The sequence below is a fragment of the Sphaeramia orbicularis genome, chromosome 19, assembly GCF_902148855.1.
Source record: "Sphaeramia orbicularis chromosome 19, fSphaOr1.1, whole genome shotgun sequence".
Taxonomy (NCBI): domain Eukaryota; kingdom Metazoa; phylum Chordata; class Actinopteri; order Kurtiformes; family Apogonidae; genus Sphaeramia; species Sphaeramia orbicularis.
This window is the reverse complement of record NC_043975.1, coordinates 41,571,267-41,585,168: the sequence shown is the minus strand read 5'-3', so window position 1 is coordinate 41,585,168 and position 13,902 is coordinate 41,571,267. Positions and strand designations below refer to the sequence as shown.

The window sequence follows — 13,902 nt, the reverse complement described above, 5'->3', positions numbered from 1 at the left end:
ACTCAGAGAATAGACTTTAAAAGAGCTCTGCTGGTCTACAAGTCCCTCCATGGTCTAGCACCAAATTACATATGTGACATGTTGGTCTCATATGAACGATCTCGGACCCTGAGAACCTCATGGACTGGTCTGAGAACCTCATGGACTGGTCTGAGAACCTCATGGACTGGTCTGAGAACCTCAGGGACTGGTCTTTTGCTGTTGCCCAGAGTCAGGACTTAACAGGGTGAAGTTGCGTTTCAGTTTTATTCAGCTAAACTCTGGAACAGTCTTCCTGATGATGTGAGACAGGCCTCTACTCTGACAATGTTTAAGTCCAGGCTGAAAACAGCTCTGTTCAACTTGTGCATAGAACGACTGAAAGGGTTCTATCTGCACTCTGACCTTTTACTTTATTTTAATTGAATATTATTTAAGTCTTATTGATTATGTTTTAATTGTAATTGGGTGTTTTTAACCTGTCTCTTTTCCATTTTTGTAAAGCACTGTGAATTGCCCTGTGTATGAATTGTGGTATACTAATAAATTTGCCTTGCCTTGTTTTATACACTCCTGTGCAGAACATCTCACACATTTAATTTGTAGTTTGACATACATTTGCATTAAAGGATATGGAAACATTCATTCATTTATTCATTCATTCATTTTCTGAACCCGCTTTATCCTCACTAGGGTCATGGGGTTCGCTGTAGCCTATCCCAGCTACTTTTTTCAAATAAATTCAGTAAAAACACTGAAAAGTAAAATAATGTCCACACACTGTAAGGAAATGTGACCTGTTCTCTGCAGAATGAAGCCGCGGTAACAGGGCCTTGCTGTTCCGTGACCTCTGACCTGTCCTTTTTACTGTAACATGGATAAATAATGCAGGGTGTGTGTTTTGAAGGAGCTGAGCAAAGCAAAAGCAGCCTGTGTGACAGAACGAGCCCAGGCCGATGGGGAGCTGGGACGAGTCCGGGCTCAAGTCCGTTTGGAAGAGGTGAACCATGAAAAAGGATTAAATGATGTCTTACTAAACATATATTACAGAAGTGTATTACATTCACTGAAGGAAAAAACTCAATTACTCAAAGTTATGATCCTGATCTTGTAATGTTGAGAATAGTTCAGCCCAAGTATCATCATCACATTTAATGGAATCTGTTGAAAAATAAATTTTTTGTTCAGAATCAAAACGCTTTCTTAATCCTGGGGAAAATTGTTGTGTGTTACAGTTGCTTCATTTAGGTATAATGGGAAGTAGCAGGAAAGAAATGATCAATATAACTAAAAAAGTATATACACTATATTGCCAAAAGTATTTGCTCACCTGCCTTGACTCGCATATGAATTTCAGTGCCATCCCATTCCTAGTCTATGGGGTTCAATATGATGTGGGTCCACCCTTTGCGGCTATAACAGCTTCAACTCTTCTGGGAAGGCTGTTCACAAGGTTTAGGAGTGTGTTCATGGGAATTTTTGACCATTCTTCCAGAAGCACGTTTGTGAGGTCACACACTGATGTTGGACGAGAAGGCCTGGCTCTCAGTCTCCGCTCTAATTCATCCCAAAGATGTTCTATGGGGTTGAGGTCAGGACTCTGTGCAGGCCAGTCCAGTTCATCCACACCAGACTCTGTCATCCATGTCTTTATGGACCTTGCTTTGTGCACTGGTGCACAGTCATGTTGGAAGAGGAAGGGGCCAGCTCCAAACTGTTCTCACAAAGTTGGGAGCATGGAATTGTCCAAAATGTGTTAGTATGCTGAAGCATTCACAGTTCCTTTCACTGGAACTAAGGGGCCAAGCCCAGCTCCTGAAAAACAACCCCACACCATAATCCCCCCTCCACCAAACTTTACACTTGGCACAATGCAGTCCAACAAGTATCGTTCTGCTGGTGACCGCCAAACCCAGACCCGTCCATCAGATTGCCAGATGGAGAAGTGCGATTGGTCACTCCAGAGAAGGCGCCTCCACTGCTCTAGAGTCCAGTGGCGGCGTGCTTTACACCACTGCATCCAGCGCTTTGCATTGCACTTGATGTATGGCTTGGATGCAGCTGCTCGGCCACGGAAATCCATTCCATGAAGCTCTCTGCGCACTGTTCTTGAGCTAATCTGAAGGCAACATGAAGTTTGGAGGTCTGTAGTGATCGACTCTGCAGAAAGTTGGCGACATCTTCGCACTATGCGCCTCAGCATCCGCTGACCCTGCTCCATCAGTTTACGTGGCCTACCACTTCGTGGCTGAGTTGTTGTCGTTCCCAAACACTTCCACTTTCTTATAATACAGCTGACAGTTGACTGTGGAATACTTAGGAGCGAAGAAATTTCACAACTGGATTTGTTGCACAGGTGGCATCCTATCACAGTTCCACGCTGGAATTCACTGAGCTCCTGAGAGCGACCCATTCTTTCACAAATGTTTGTAAAAGCAGTCTGCGTGCCTAGGTGCTTGATTTTACACACCTGTGGCCATGGAAGTGATTGGAACACCTGATTCTGATTATTTGGATGGGTGAGCCAATACTTTTGGCAATATAGTATATATATATATATATATATATATATATATATATGTACACACACACACACACATACATAACGTTGGCATCTCTACAGGACTACTTACAGTTGTAGATGGGGTCATGGATGACTGTTTTCAGTCCTGATGCTTGATTTCTTCAATTTTTCTGTTACTGGTGAGCAGCAGGAGCATGTGTCGTCATTGGAGGAGAAGCTTCGTTCTGTGCGTTCTTCGTTGCAGGAGGTCCAGCTCCACTCGACACAGCAGAAACAGATCATCTCTGAGCTGCAGAACAAGAACAGCCTGCACAGCAAGGAGATGGATGCACTGCGGAGGAGGATAGAGGAGCTACAGCAGGTCAGAACACACCTGTTCACTTGTAAACCTGTACACCTGTTCACCTGTACACCTATTCACCTGTACACCTGTTCACCTGTAAACATCTTCACCTGTACACATGTTCACCTTTTCACCTGTAAACCTGTTCATCTTTACACCTGTTCACCTGTACACCTATTCACCTGTACACCTGTTCACCTGTATAAATGTTATATATTTGATTACACTGTGATTTGTAAGTTATAATGTACATGTGTAAATGATAAACTGAGGCAGAATATTGTTAAAATTGCTCTTATTTTTCTTAAGTTTCAGGTTGTTCATGGATGTTCAGGTTATTCACATTTTTTGATTTATTTTTGTATTCGTGATGCAGTTAAAGAGACATAGTGGAAAGAACAAAAAAACAAACAAAAGACAAATCAAGCAAATAAACAAACAAACAAAAATAATGACAAGCAACAACAATGACAACATCATATTACAATGAAAAAGATAATAAACATAAAGAGCAACTAAGCGACATGGATTGAAGGGGGGGTAAGAGGTAATAATTATTATAATAATGATCAGGGTTCTCGCTAGTGTCATTCAACGTCAGGGCCCCTGACGCTGTCCCTGGGGGGCCCTGACGCAGAGATTTGACCCACGACGCTGTCTTTCAGCCAGTGTAGCGGTGTTTTTTTGTGTGTATTCTGCCCCTGCCTGTGTGTATAGCAGCTAGCTCGGCAGATAGATAACAGGTTTCTCAAGAAAAGCTGGACACCGAAAACTTCTCTCCAAAGCTTTTACCCGAGACTTCACTGTAAAACTGCAACATACATACAAAACATGTCTCAGTTATGTCCTTTGTTACAGCACATTAACATAGCATTATACATTCAAATGAATGATAAAAGACTGCTAGCTCAATGCTAACATAAATGGGAAAATCCATAGACATGCTAACGATTAGCATCTTCAGATCGATTTAAGATTTACAACATCTTTTAATCTAACAACAAAAGTTTACATCAGAGACAGGTTTTACTATTCATTACTACAACAACTGAACATAAAATACTCACAGGCAAATGTTCTTTCTGGCCATACAAACAGAATGAGAGAAACGTGTCTGCTACTTCCTTCCCATGTTTGAACTGGCTACGGTAACACCAAAAGGACAAAACACACGCCAGTGCAACTTATTCCGACCACCAGAGGGCCCCCTTTGCTTGCTTTGAACAACAACAGAACATCACAGTGTGTGTGTTTCTGATTGTCCAGTGTAATGATAATGAGATTTGAACTTGAAAAAATATATTCCTTTGTCTTGGTGCAAAGCACTGCAGACAGTAAATGAGAACAATATAATCAACACCCCTTTGTGTGCCTTGGTAATGTCTGATACCCACCCGGCAACATCACTTGCCTTACGCTCATTGGCTGACAATGAGACTTCAATCAATTTATCTTATTTAAATGGACCAATCACCTGTGTAAAATTATATCTAAAATTTAGCCTGTGCGTGCGTGTAGTGTGCCGCTCCGATTATCCCTAATTTCGTGCAAGTTAATATTCTTCTATGATCATGGCTGCGTCAAAGCACGGGAGCAACGCCAAACGCAAGGGTAATATCGCATCGTTTTTTGGCTTCATTCCTCAAAATTTGCCCCTCAAAATGCAGGAAATAGTGTTTCAGAGAGTTATAAATTTAAAAAACGACAAAACTCGTGCCATGTACGCAGGCACGTGCTGCGTACATGGTGCTCCTACGCTGTGAAAAAATCCTAGTGAGAACCCTGATGATAATGATAATAACAGCAAAACAACAATATCTATATCATAATACTGGAAGGTCTCAGAGCGTCTGTGTGTGTGTGTGTCTGTGTCTGTGTGTGTGTGTGTGTGTGTGTGTTTTCGTGTGTGTGTGCGTGTGTGTGTGCGTGTGTGTGTGTATGTATCTGCACAGTTCTGAGAAATTGAGATGTTTTTACAAGTTGATAGGAGCAGTATTTTGGGAGATATTAGTAATTTTGAATACAACAGCCTTACAATCACATTGCTATGGCCATGACTGTTGACAGGAAGTGCAGTACTGCATGACGGGAAATGAAGTTAAAAACAGTAACGACACATTTACTAACTTCAGTCCCTAGATAGCAGTATTAATATGGCCCATGGTTCCACACAGGTCAATGCGCTAGTAACGTCTATCCATCCATCCATCCATCCATCCATCCATCCATCCATCCATCCATTGTCTGCCGCTTATCTGGGGCCGGGTCGCGAGGGCAACAGTCTAAGCAGGGATGCCCAGACTTCCCTCTCCCCAGACACCTCCTCCAGCTCTTCCAGGGGGACCCCGAGGTATTTCCCAGGCCAGCCAAGAGACATTGTCTCTCCAACGTGTCCTAGGTCTGAGGCCTCCTCCCGGCGGGACATGCCCGGAACACCTCCCCAGGGAGGCGTCCAGGAGGCATCCGAAACAGATGTACGAGCCACCTCAGCTGGCCCCTCTCGATATGGAGGAGCAGCGGCTCTACTCTGAGCTCCTCCCTGGTGGCTGAGCTCCTCACCCTATCCCTGAGGGTGCACCCAGCCACCCTACGGAGGAAACTCATTTCTACCACTTGTATCCAGGATCTTGTCCTTTCGGTCATGACACAAAGCTTATGACCATAGGTGAGGGTAGGAACGACCGATACAGCAACTGCATCACTACAGACGCTGCACCGATCCGTCTGTCAAACTCACACAACATCCTTCCCTCACTTGTGAACAAGACCCCAAAATACTTGAACTCCTCCACTTGGGGCAAAGACTCTCCGCCGACCCGGAGAGGGCAAAGCACCTTTTTCCAGTCGAGAACCATGGCCTCAGATTTGGAGGTGCTGATCCTCATCCCACTCGCTTCACACTCGGCTCCAAACCGCCCCAGTGCATTCTGAAGGTCCAGGTTCGATAAGGCCAACAGGACAACGTCATCTGCAAAAAACAGAGACGAAATACTGTGGTCCCCAAACTGGACCCCCTCCGGCCCCTGGCTGCGCCTAGAAATTCTGTCAGTAAAAATTATGAACAGAACCGGTGACAAAGGGCAGCCCTGCTGGAGTCCCACATGCACCTGGAACAGGTCTGACTTACTGCCGGCAATGCAAACCAGGCTCCTGCTTCGGTCGTACAAGGACCGGACTGCCCTTAGCAGAGGGCCCTAGACCCCATATTCCCGAAGCACCCCCCACAGGATACCACAAGGGGACATGATCGAACGCCTTCTCCAAATCCACAAAACACATGTGGACTGGTTGGGGGAACTCCAATGAACCCTCAAGCACCCGATGGAGGGTATAGAGCTGGTCCAGTGTTCCGTGACCAGGAAGAAAACGGCATTGTTGCTCCTGGATCCGAGGTTTGACTATTGGTCAGATCCTCTTCTCCAGTATCCCGGAATAGACTTTCCCCAGGAGGATGAGGAGTGTGATCCCCCTATGGTTGGAGCACATCCTCCGGTCCCCCTTCTTAAAAAGGGGGACCACCGCCCCGGTCTGCCAATCCAGAGGTACTGTCCCCAACTGCCACGCAATGTTACAGAGATTTATCAACCAAGACAGTCCCTGCATATCTAGAGACTTAAGGTACTTAGGGTGAATCTCATCCACCCCCGGAGCCACACATGTAGACTGGTTGGGTGACTTCAGCTTGGGTCATGGACAAGTCCACCTCTGAGACCTCAGCCTCTGCTTCCTCCATGGAAGTCGTGACAGTGGGATTGAGGATATCCTCGAAGTATTCCTTCCACCATCCGACAACATCCCCAGTCGAGGTCAGCAGCTCCCCACTTCCACTGTAAACAGTGTTGGTGGTGCACTGCTTTCCCCTCCTGAGGCGCCAGACGGTTTGCCAGAATTTCCTTGAGATAGTCCTTCTCCATGGTCTCCCCAAACTCCACCCATACCTGAGTTTTTGCCTCCACAACCGCTCGGGCTGTGGCACGCTTGGCCCGCCGGTACCCATCAGCTGCCTCAGGAGTCCCACGAGCCAACAAGGCTCGATAAGACTCCTTCAGCTTGACAGCATCCCTTACTTCCGGGGTCCACCACCAGGTTCGGGGATTGCCGCCATGACAGGCACCGGAGACCTTGCGAACACAGCTCCAAGCAGCCACTTCGACAATGGAGGTGGAGAACATGGTCCACTCGGACCCAATGTCCCCAGCCCCCCCCGGGATCTGGGAGAAGCTCTCCCGGAGGTGGGAGTTGAAGACCACGCTGACATTGGGCTCTGCCAGATGTTCCCAGCAGACCCTCACAACACGTTTGGGCCTGCCGAGTCAGTCCGGTTTCCTCCTTTGCCAGCGGATCCAACTCACCACCAGGTGGTGATTGGTTGACAGCTCTGCCCCTCTCTTCACCCAAGTCTCCAAAACACGCAGCCGGAGGTCTAATGACATAACAACGAAGTCAATCATTGACCTCCTGCCTAGGGTGTCCTGGTGCCACGTGCACTTATGGGCATCCCTTTGTTCGAACATGGTGTTTATTATGGACAAACTGTGACTAGCACAGAAGTCCACAAACAAAACACCACTTGGGTTCAGATTGGGGAGGCCGTTCCTCCCCATCACCCCCCTCCAGGTCTCACTGTCGTTACCCGTGTGGGCATTTAAGTTGCTCAGGAGAACAATGGAGTCCCCAGTCGGAGCACCATCCAGCACCCCAGGGACTCCAAGAAGGCTGGGTACTCTGCACTGCTGTGCGGCCCGTAGGCCGAGACAACAGTGAGGCACCTGTCCTCGACCCGAAAACACAGGGACACGACCCTCTCATTCACCGGGGAAAACTCCAACACATGGCAGCTGAGCTGAGGGGCTATGAGCAAGCCCACACCAGCCCACCACCTCTCACCACGGGCAATGCTAGTAATGTATTAATACAAATAATCTTGTTTATTAGTATTACTGTGGCAGAGGCAGCCACAACAATAGCAAAATGGGTTAAATAATTACATATTTATATTAATTAATATCAATTTGTGTTTATATTAATTAATATAAATTAATATGGCTATGGGGGGTGGAGCCAAACACACAGAGGCAGAGGGGACGACACCATCACATTTTATTCACATTTTTTTAAAGGATAGTTTGTGAATGGAAACATTTTTATACTGTAATTTACTTTTTTTAGTGTAAAACAATGAGAAAAGGTTGAAGCTTTCATTATTGGTAGGTTATTCTGTTCTTGTCTTACTGGTCCAGCCCACCTCAGATCATGCTGGGCTGAATGTGGCCCCTTAACTGAAGGGAGTCTGACACCCCTGCTTTAGATGAATGTTACCCATGGATGCTGATTCATCAGTTTGACATGACTGACACTGGTGCGTTTTTGTAGGATCTGTCGGGGAAGGACCAGGAGAAAGTGGCCGAGGTGAGTCGAGTCAGAGTGGAGCTGCAGGAGCAGATCGGACATTTACAGGCCGAGAGGACAGCCCAGGGAGGACTGAGAGAGAAGATCAGCGCCCTGGAGAGGGAGCTCAAAGGTGCTTCAACCATCTGATTGGTTTCAAATGTTACTGGACAGGTTCTGGAATGATCCACTTTAACCCTTAAAGACCCACAACTGTTTTTGTCCCAACTTTCAAATGATGTTTTTTTTTTGTGTGTTTCCCAAGTTTTAACAGTTAACTTGTTTTCTAAAGTGACCTCGCTACAACACATTTTAAGGAGATGGGCGGATTAACCATCAGCAGGGAAAAATTAGATAAAGACAAAATACATTTGCGTTCTGCACTGTATTGGCCTTTTAATTTCCACTGGTGAAATTCCCACACACACACCCCACACTCAAGTGTATCCACAATTAACCCCAAAATGCCATGAATATGCCACAAAGCAACCACATAAAGTTTCTCCATCACACCTCATTTAACACAAAACATTTATTATAAGGCATTCAACATAAAGCAGCTCAAACCCCCCCCCTTAGTTCCTCAAGGTCCATGCATGCAAATAGTCAAAGCAAAGCAGTAGCAGCGTAGCCATAGGCTCTACTCACATCACCACCACAGGTTTGGCCTGTGTTGGTTCCAGCAGCTCCACTGAAGTCAGTAATCCATGTGGAAAGGGGAAAAAGTTTAATCCAAAAAGGAGTTAAATCCATCAATGAAGCTCCACAGGGTCTCCAGCTCTGGCACGCTTCCAACCCGGTGTGTGACGTCCCACTCCTCTGAGCGTCCGTGCACACGCATCATACCCACCCCTTTTTATATTGACAGCGTGCATAACATTTTATTGAATATTTTACAAAATACAACAAATGATAAATCACCCATGTGACCAAATTGTTCAGATAAAAGGTTTGGGCAATAAGTTATTTCACCCCTGCTGAGGGTCTTAACACGATGCATATTCAGATGACATGACAATATGGGAAATGACCTATGGGGTCTTTACAAATTGATTTATCACCAATTATTATAATTTTATCCTCTGCATTTTGTATTTTTCAGTATAAATCAGGTATTTTCCTATATTTTTTAAATTGAAATTACAAAAATACATTCAAGTAAGTACCTTAAGTCTCTGGATGTGCAGGGACTGTCTTGGCTGACACGTCTCTGTAACATCGCGTGGCAGTCAGGGATAGTACCTCTGGGTTGGCAGATCGGGGTGCTGGTCTCCCTTTTTAAGAAGGGGGACCAGAGGATGTGCTCCAACCACACGGGGATCACACTCCTCATCCTCCCGGGGAAAGCCTATTCCAGGGTACTGGAGAGGAGGATCTGACCAATAGTCGAACCTCGGATCCAGGAAGAACAATGCAGTTTTCTTCCTGGTTGCGGATCACTGGACCAGCTCTATACCCTCCAACGGGTTCTCGAGGGTTCATAGGAGTTCCCCCAACCGGTCCACGTGTGTTTTGTGGATTTGGAGAAGGCATTCCACTGTGTCCCTCATGGTATCCTGTGGGGGGTGCTTTGGGAATATGGGGTCCGGGGCCCTCTGCTAAGGGCAGGCCGGTCCTTGTATGACCGAAGCAGGAGCCTGGTTCACATTGCCGGCACTAAGTCAGACCTGTTCCAGCTGCATGTAGGACTCCGGCAGGGCTGTCCTTTGTCACCGGTTCTATTCATAATCTTTATGGACAGAATTTCTAGGCGCAGCCAGGGGCCGGAGGGGGTTCAGTGTGGGGACCGCAGGATTTCGTCTCTGCTTTTTGCAGATGATGTTGTCCTGTTGGCCTCATCGAACCTGGACCTTCAGCATGCACTGGGGTGGTTTGGAGCCAAGTGTGAAGTGAGTGGGATGAGGATCAGCACCTCCAAATCTGAGGCCATGGTTCTCGACCGGAAAAAGGTGGTTTGCCCTCTCCGGGTCAGTGGGGAGCTCTTGCCCCAAGTGGAGGAGTTCAAGTATCTTGGGGTCTTGTTCACAAGTGAGGGAAGGATGGAGCGTGAGATTGACAGACGGATTGGTGCAGTGTCTGCAGTGATGCAGTCGCTGGATCAGTCGGTTGTGGTAAAGGAGCTGGATTGCAGCTCCTTTTACTGGTCAATCTATGATTTACCGGTCGATTTACCGGTCAGTCTTAGTTCTTACCCTCACCTATGGTCATGAGCTTTGGGTCAGGACTGAAAGGACAAGATCCCGGATACAAGCAGTCGAAATGAGCTTCCTCCGTAGGGTGGGTGGGCGCACCCTTAGGGATAGAGTGAGGAGCTCAGTCACCAGGGAGGAGCTCAGAGTACAGCTGCTGCTCCTCCATATCCAGAGGAACCAGCTGAGGTGGATCAGATGTCTGTTTCGGATGCCTCCTGGACGCCTCCCTGGGGAGGTGTTCCGAGCATGTCCCATCAGGAGGAGACCTCGGGGAAGACCTAGGACACGCTGGAGAGACTATGTCTGTGGACTGGACTGGGAACACCTCAGGGTCCCCCTGGAGGAGAGGGAGGAGTCTGGGGAGAAGGAAGTCTAGGCATCCCTGCTTAGACTGTTACCCCCACGACCCGGCCCCGGATAAGAGGAAGATGGATGGACGGACGGACGGACGGATGGATGGATTTTTTTTTTTTTTTTAACCCACCACCAACCCCCCTCTTTGGAGGCCAACTTTATTTTTAATTACAGCTTGTGCTTAACAAATAAGAATCTTAAGTTCTACACTCATATTGTCATCTATTCCTTGCCCATATACATATACATAAAGGGAGGGTTCGTACAGACAAAAGTGTACAGGGACAGGACGAGACAAAGAGACAGATTGGCACAAGACAGTGGGACAGAACAGACATAAGACAGTGGGACAGAACAGACATAAAACAAGACAGTGAAAGCTAAATTGACCTACAGGAGTTAAGTTTGTCTGACCGTAAGTTCATAAAAAATAGAATGTTGTTCTTATCAGCAACCAGGCCAGACAGGGTAAGTTTGAACTGTAGTCAACTCAAGCCTAATTTAGTTGTGTTCCTGAACCGTGGTCCTTGTTGTTTGCTGTGCTGCAGTACTGAGCAGTAACCACAGGGAGGCACTGCTGGACAAAGACAGTCAGATGGCGTCTTTACTGGAGAAGCTGCGACTCCGGGACGCAGAGATCCAGAGGATGAGGGAGGACGAGGCCCACAGAGCCAGCTACCTGCAGAGCGCCATCCTCACATACGTCCAGGGCTCGCCTCTGGGACAGTACAGCCCCAAGAAATGACACCAGAATACCCACAATCCTCCACACTCCCCTACACAAGTATACAGGAAGTAGAATCATAGAACAGGACCTGCTGTGTAAAGCCTGTCTGCTTTCACTCTTACACACAGATGTCAAACTCGCTTTCGTTTCGCTTCCACATTCAGTCCAATATGATCTCAAGTGGGTCAGACCAGTAAAATAATAACATAATAATAACCTATAAATAATGACAACTCCAAAATTTCTGTTTTACAGTGAAAAAAGTCCAATTCCTTTATCAAAATATTCACATCTACAAACTATCCTTTAAAAAAAATGTGAACAACCTGATATTTCATATGAAAGAGAAGTGCAATTACAACAATATTGTGTCTCAGCTCAATTTACAAATACACAAAACCTTTAGTAACAGGCAGAATATTGTGATTATTTTTCTTTAGACATTTCAGGTTGTACATGGTTGTTCATGTACTTTTTTAGACTAAAACAAAGCGATTTGGAGTAATTATTGGAGTTATCAGTATACATTATGTTATTATTGGACTGTATGTGACCCTGAACTAAAATGATTTTGACATCCATACTTGTTCATGTTCTTTATTTATTTATTTATTTATTTATTTATTTTTTAATTGACATTCAGTATCAGACATTCACATTCAGTACATCACATGTACGTATAGCATACATTTGTTGTTCGCTCTAAATGCCAGAACAATATTTTTTGTTATATGTCAAGTAACCAAATTTTGGAAGAGGATTAGGGCCACTGGTGAAAAAACAAAAAAGGTCAAAAACAATTTTTTTTCAATTATTATTCTGAGAAAAAAGTCAGAATTCTGAGATTGAAGTCAGAATTCTGAGAAAAAAGTCAGAATTCTGACTTTTTTCTCAGAATTCTGACTTTTTTCTCAGAATAATAAGAAAAAAATATTTGGCCTTTTTTTTCCCAGTGGCCCTAATCCTCTTCTGTACCAAATAAATGAAGGAAAAAAACAACTATGAACAAGTAGGGAGTGCTCATTTCCATTCAGCACAGTTGTTGATGTTTTCAGTGTAACTTTTACAGTTCACAGACTCATATTGTGGACCGGATCAGACCCTTTGGCGTTTGACACCCCTGGTATAGAACGATGAAAGTTAGATCAACTCACACAGACTCATATTCAATCTTTTCCACCATTTGTATGTCCAAGGTTAAGATACAAGTCTAAACTACTGATGAGAAATGTGGGTACTTTTTATCCTTGGGTTCGTCTCTGAAACTGGTCCTAAAACAGGACATGGGGGCTGAAAATTCAAACCAGATGTAGACTAATGTTATGAAGCAGGTTTGGAAGAACTTTGGGTCTATTTAAAAAAATAAATACTTACTGAGATAAAAGAGAAAATTTTTCAGATAAAACACATTTTTATATTATTTTACATTATATTTAATACAAAAATCTGAATATAACACGATAAAAAGGACATGAAAATTACACACTTTTTTTACATCTCAGGTAAATTTTAGGAATCTAACTAATTATTCAAGGCAGAGTGACAAAAATGACTGCTGTTGCAAAATCATTCGTGATTTATTAGTTTTTAAATGTTCAGGTTCTGCATGTAACACCAAACCTGGAATGAGGCTGAGGTTGATGACAAACCCACATGTGGATTAGAAAAACCACTAGGATCGCCGCATTGAACACAGTATCTTTATTTAGTCTATAGAAGACCATTTACACACATTTTCAAAATAAGATGAAAGCTGACACCTAGGTTGTTTTTCCTGTCCCAATTTGGGTCGTATTTTTGGCCCAAATGTTTTATTAGAAATTCATTAATTATGGGATGGAGTATAATTTTTTGTGTATTTATCTGAGGTCATCATTAGGTCCATCCTAGAGGGAAATATATCTACATTTACCTTTTATTATTGGGTGTAAAAATATGGAAAAGTGACAGATACCAAAATAAACCCAGTTTCATAGAAGCACCCATTCAGTGTCCTGCCTCCAGCTTTGCACCAGCTACACATGAACTGTACCTAAAATAACCTCTACAAACTCATATGTGTTAAACCACAGTGAACTCGTCATCCAGCTCCATTCTCCTCATCATATTCCTCGTCTTGTCTAAATGGATTAAATGATGTTTACATGCGACTTAGAGATTTGCTCAACACAAGCCTTTCTATCTGTTAATCTACAAGTGAGAGCAGCTGCAAAAACCTTGTGTGCAAAATGTAGTTTCCAGTTTTTTAATGGAAATCCATGATCTTCATCTTTTGGATATTATGTTTTCACGTGTTTTTAACTCTTCTGCGTAGTTTTGGATTTAACACGTATTTTGTACATTCATATCAATAAAATAGGGTCTGACCAACATGTTTGTTGAATTATCTGTATGG

General features: G+C 44.6%; 1 protein-coding gene across 4 annotated transcripts in view; it reads left to right on the top strand.

The window, feature by feature from the left end:
* The window catches only part of lrrc45 (leucine rich repeat containing 45), a 61,390-nt gene extending 49,028 nt beyond the window's left edge, over positions 1 to 12,362 (top strand). For all 4 annotated transcript variants that reach the window (XM_030163146.1, XM_030163144.1, XM_030163145.1 and 1 more), the window contains exons 15-18: positions 887 to 979; positions 2,691 to 2,864; positions 8,220 to 8,367; positions 11,329 to 12,362. In XM_030163146.1, coding sequence (XP_030019006.1) covers positions 887 to 979; positions 2,691 to 2,864; positions 8,220 to 8,367; positions 11,329 to 11,525 — 612 coding nt within the window. In that variant the 3' untranslated portion in view covers positions 11,526 to 12,362. The remainder of the gene's footprint in view (positions 1 to 886; positions 980 to 2,690; positions 2,865 to 8,219; positions 8,368 to 11,328) is intronic.
* The last annotated feature ends 1,540 nt before the right edge of the window (positions 12,363 to 13,902 follow it).